General features: G+C 40.6%; 1 protein-coding gene and 1 non-coding gene across 2 annotated transcripts; one reads left to right on the top strand and one right to left on the bottom strand.

Moving 5' to 3' along the window:
• Positions 1-1234: 1234 nt before the first annotated feature.
• LOC148579831 (uncharacterized) lies at positions 1235-4009 on the top strand. The gene is made up of 2 exons (XM_088501703.1): positions 1235-2770; positions 2825-4009. The coding sequence occupies exons 1-2, from the start codon at positions 1235-1237 to the stop codon at positions 4007-4009; spliced, it is 2721 nt and encodes a 906-aa protein (XP_088357829.1).
• On the bottom strand, positions 1820-1923 carry LOC148579832 (small nucleolar RNA R71). Its single transcript, XR_015895621.1, has one exon. It is a non-coding gene; the product is annotated as a small nucleolar RNA R71 (small nucleolar RNA).
• Positions 4010-4524: the final 515 nt, after the last annotated feature.

Here is a 4524-nt window from a genome sequence, read left to right as displayed (position 1 = left end):
TAGGATAGAATTTAAGTTAGGGAGACTTACTTTTGATTTTTGGGGAAGTTTTCATACATTTGTAATTGAATTCAGAGCTATGACTCACTAAACCCCTTTCATTGGGTTAGGGAGCTCTATTGTAATTCAATGAATCAATAATAGTTTTATCTTCTTCTTCAATCTTTTCTCTTGAATTTTGTTAGAAAGCTTCTCGATCTAATTCCATTGGGTAGTTGTCTTGGGAAAGAAACTACCCATAATTGGAATCCTTCGGAACCTTGGGAAAGGAATGGAGGATTCATGCTAGAGAAGCTTTCTCACAGTGAATTGGATTGGGGTTTGGATGGATATTGTGACATGTAATCCTACCAAATTGTGGTTCATGAAACTGTGTGGTATAATCAGTGATCGAGCATCATCTCTTCTTATGAACATTTAAACCAAGGGATTGGGAATTTGTTCGTTTTTAGAGAGAATTGGTGAGCCAAGGGATTGGGATCCAATCATATAAGATTTCCAAGCAAAATTCAATGAATGCATTGGTTGAGGAAGGAATAAAAATGTTTTGATTCGGAGATCTCAATATCTCCTAACACCTAATGAATTCCCCATTTCTGATTTCCACTTTCTCTTTACATTCTGCAACTCAATTCATGCAATCACCCCCATTCCCTTTTAATTTCAGCAATTTAGCTTCTGCTCTTTGATTCATGCAATTTAAGATTCCGCATTTCAATTTCTTGCCATTTACGTTTCCCGCCAATTTTACATTCTGCAATTCTCATCTAATTCTTGATTCCGCTCAACTAGACTCACTTCTAATCCGAATTGCTCATTCAACCAATCCTTGTGGGATTCGACCTCACTCTATTGTGAGTTTTTACTTGACGATAACCGGTGCACTTGCCGGAAGGAATTTTGCCGATCGTGCAATTTCCTAAATCGTGGCATAACTAGTTTATGCGCATCAAGTTTATGGCGCCGTTGCCGGGGATTGGTTTTCGATTGACAATTCTCAAATTGGAAGTTAACTAGATTGAGCATTTTTCTTGCTTTGTTAATTCAGTTCAAGTTACTTGTTGAATTTTAATTTCTGCACTCTGTTACATGCTTTCTTTCTTTATGCCTTTAAATTCAAGCAACTAACTCACTGACTCACTAACTATTTGAATTAATTCCTCAACTACTCTAACCATACTCTTCCATTAACCAAGAGTATTTCAATTGTTTGTTGCCTGTGCGGTGTTCTTGTATGACAGGTAGGAGAGGAGAGACATCAACTCCTCCATATACCGAACCAGAGAGGACCCTTCATAGACTTAGAAGGGAAGCAAGAGGGAAGAGAGTACTGGGAGAAGAAGAATCTGAAGGAGAATCTGAGGACAATTTTGAGGAAGCTCTAGATCTCAACATGGATAGAGAAGTTCACAACCATGAGAGAGCTGATGGAAACAATGCCATTCCTGAGAGGAGGGTTCTTAGTTCATACATAAACCCAACCTCTGGGAATTGTGGTAGCAGCATTCAGAAACCACCCATTCAGGCCAACAATTTTGAGCTCAAACCACAGCTAATATCACTTGTGGAGAATCATTGTTCATTTGGTGGGAGTGCTAATGAAGATCCAAACCAACACCTCACAAAATTCCTGAGAATTTGCGACACTGTGAAGTCCAATGGAGTCCAGGAAGATGCCTATAAACTGCTTTTGTTCCCATTTTCACTTAGGGACAAGGCAGCTAAGTGGCTGGAATCATTCCCAAGGGGGAGCCTAACAACATGGGACGAGGTGGAAAGCAAGTTTCTAGCACGTTTCTACCCCCCACAAAAGGTCAATAGGCTTCGATCTGAGGTTCAGACTTTTAGACAACAAGATGGTGAAACTCTCTACGAGGCATGGGAGAGATTCAAGGATTTGACAAGGAAATGCCCACCAGACATGTTCCATGACTGGGTGCAATTGCATATTTTCTATGATGGACTCTCTTATGAATCAAGGAAGGCTGTAGACCATTCATCAGGAGGTTCATTGAATAGGAAAAAGACTGTGGAAGAAGCCATTGAAGTGATTGAGACAGTGGCTGAGAATGAGTACTACTATGCATCAGAGAGACACAACACTAAGGGAGTCATGGAGCTGAACCATGTTGATACAATCCTAGCCCAAAACAAGGTGTTTGCCAAGCAACTAGCAGAGCTCACCAGGAAATTAGAAACAAAGCAAGTGGCTGCGATACACACACAAGATCAAGAGGAAGAAAGCACTGAAGGAGGTGATTGGGAAGAGGCCAATTATGTAGGAAATCAACAAAGGCAACCATATGATCCACATTCCAATACTTACAACCCAGGCTGGAAAAACCACCCAAACTTTGGGTGGGGAAACCAGCAAAACCAACATAACAAGTCCACATACCAAAACTCCAACCAAAGATCATACCAAGCCACACAAAACACTTACTCCCAACCATCATATCATGGCCAAAATAATCAACCTACCCAACCTAATCCGAACCAACAATTTCAAGATCAATTAAACAGGATAGAAGGAAGGCTGGCAAACATGGGTCAGGACGTAAGTGAGTTGAAAAGCTTTAGGGATGAGGTGAGATCTACCTTAAGGGACCATGGTGAAAGACTAAAGAGGATGGAGTCTCAAGTAGGAGAGCTATCCCAACAAGCCCCCAAGTCCACTGCAGTGTTCCCTAGTGACACGGAAAAGAATCCTAAAGGGGAACAAAAGGGAGTGAGATGGGAAGACTGCAAGGCCATCACTATATTGAAGGAAGTCTCAGAAGAAGAAGGAATCAGACCCTCAAAACAGGAGCCAGAAATCTTGAAGGAAAGTGTGGAAGAAGCTAAGCAGGAAAGTGAAACTGAGCAAGCCAAGGAACTGCAAAAAGGCATGATGGAAGCATATCAACCAAAAGCACCATTTCCTCAGAGGTTAGGAGGAGGAGAAAAAGGGAAAACCTATTCAAGGTTTTTACAGACATTTAAGTCTCTCCATATTAATATTCCCTTTCTTGAGATTCTCCAGCAAATGCCTACACATATCAAGTATTTAAAAGAATTGTTGAGCAAGAAAAGAGTTTTGAAGGGAGGACAAACGGTAACAATGAACAAAGAATGCAGTGCCCTCATCAAGAAGGACACAGTTTCTAAGAAAACAGACCCAGGAAGTTTTCATATCCCCTGCATCATAGGGGGAACAAAAATTGATAGAGGATTCTGTGATCTAGGAGCTAGCATAAATGTGATGCCTCTAACTCTCATGAAGAGGCTACAACTGAATGAGGTGAGATCCACTGATGTAATCATACAACTAGCTGACAAAACTCAGAAGCAAGCTGAAGGGGTAGTTGAGAATGTGCTGGTTAGAGTGGGAGATTATTACTTCCCCACAAACTTCGTCATTTTGGACATGGAGGAAAGCTACCAACACCCTATCATTCTGGGCAGGCCATTTCTAGCCACTACTAGAGCGATCATAGATGTAGAACAAGGAGAGCTAATTCTGAGAATACGTGATGAACAGCTCATTTTCAAAGTTTTCAAACCTGCATCTGAGCCTGAACCAGAATCGGAAAAGCCTAAGGATGATAGTAGCCATCTATGTTTGGAGGAAAGCAAGCCAGCAACTGAAACTCTAAAACAGTCCCTGGAAGGCAAACGAGAGTTGCAAGAGTTAAAGCCACAAGAATCAATGGAAACAGATCAGAAGGATCCTCATGGCATAAGGGTCAATGAAGAAATCCTCAGGAGAAAGGGAAGAATTGTAAAGAAATTGCCAAGAGGGTGGAGAAACAAGAAAATTCCCACTGAAGGTTTCTCTCCGGGAGATAAAGTGATATCAAGCCATTATCTGCCAATTCCACCTGGCCTCAAAACCATTCCTTCCCAGCTCCCTCAAGTGTTCACAATCAGGAAAGTTCTTTCTATGGAACATTTAGAAATCATGAAGGAATCAAGTGGGGACGTTTTCATAGTGAGAGGAGAAGACATCAAGCACTACAATCCACCCTAACAAGGGACAACCGTCAAGCTAGTGACGTTAAAGAAGCGCTTCATGGGAGGCAACCCATGTTTTAATATCCTTACTTTTTTTTTGTTTTGTTGTGCATTTAATAAAGCATGGTTTCTTATGCATGAACTTGAATCCTCAGGACAACTGCTGAAAGAGTGCACTAAACATTGCATGTAAAATACAATTTGTCTCTAAGTTTGGTGTGCCTGAAGGCACCCCAAATTTTATTCAAAATGCATTCAATTTTTCATTCAAAGTGCACAACCAAACATTAAGTTTGGTGTTCCTCTTTGAACACGGTTCATGAAAAGCAAGAAGTTCCTCTGGATTTCGAAATTCATGACAAGTATACCATTCGCATGTTTTAATACTTTGGTTTCAATTACTTAGGGTAGTAAATTTGTTTAGAATCAAAGAGCCAAAGTGACTATGATTTATTAGAATTATGCACATTCATTAAGGACAACCAATATGGATTTCATGTCATCAGGAGACTTTACCAAACACTAAGTTTG

This window comes from Arachis ipaensis, chromosome B10 (genome assembly GCF_059453495.1).
Source record: "Arachis ipaensis isolate K30076 ecotype BB chromosome B10, ASM5945349v1, whole genome shotgun sequence".
In the NCBI taxonomy this organism is placed as follows: Eukaryota; Viridiplantae; Streptophyta; class Magnoliopsida; order Fabales; family Fabaceae; genus Arachis; species Arachis ipaensis.
This window is presented reverse-complemented; position numbering and strand designations above follow the sequence as displayed.

What these genes read in the sequence shown, in the direction of transcription:
- LOC148579831 (XM_088501703.1), top strand. Translation starts at nt 1,235, where the DNA reads ATGACAGGTAGGAGAGGAGAGACATCAACTCCTCCATATACCGAACCA. An exon ending in CCATCACTATATTGAAGGAA is followed by an intron (nt 2,771 to 2,824) that starts GTCTCAGAAGAA and finishes GAAATCTTGAAG; the next exon opens with GAAAGTGTGGAAGAAGCTAA.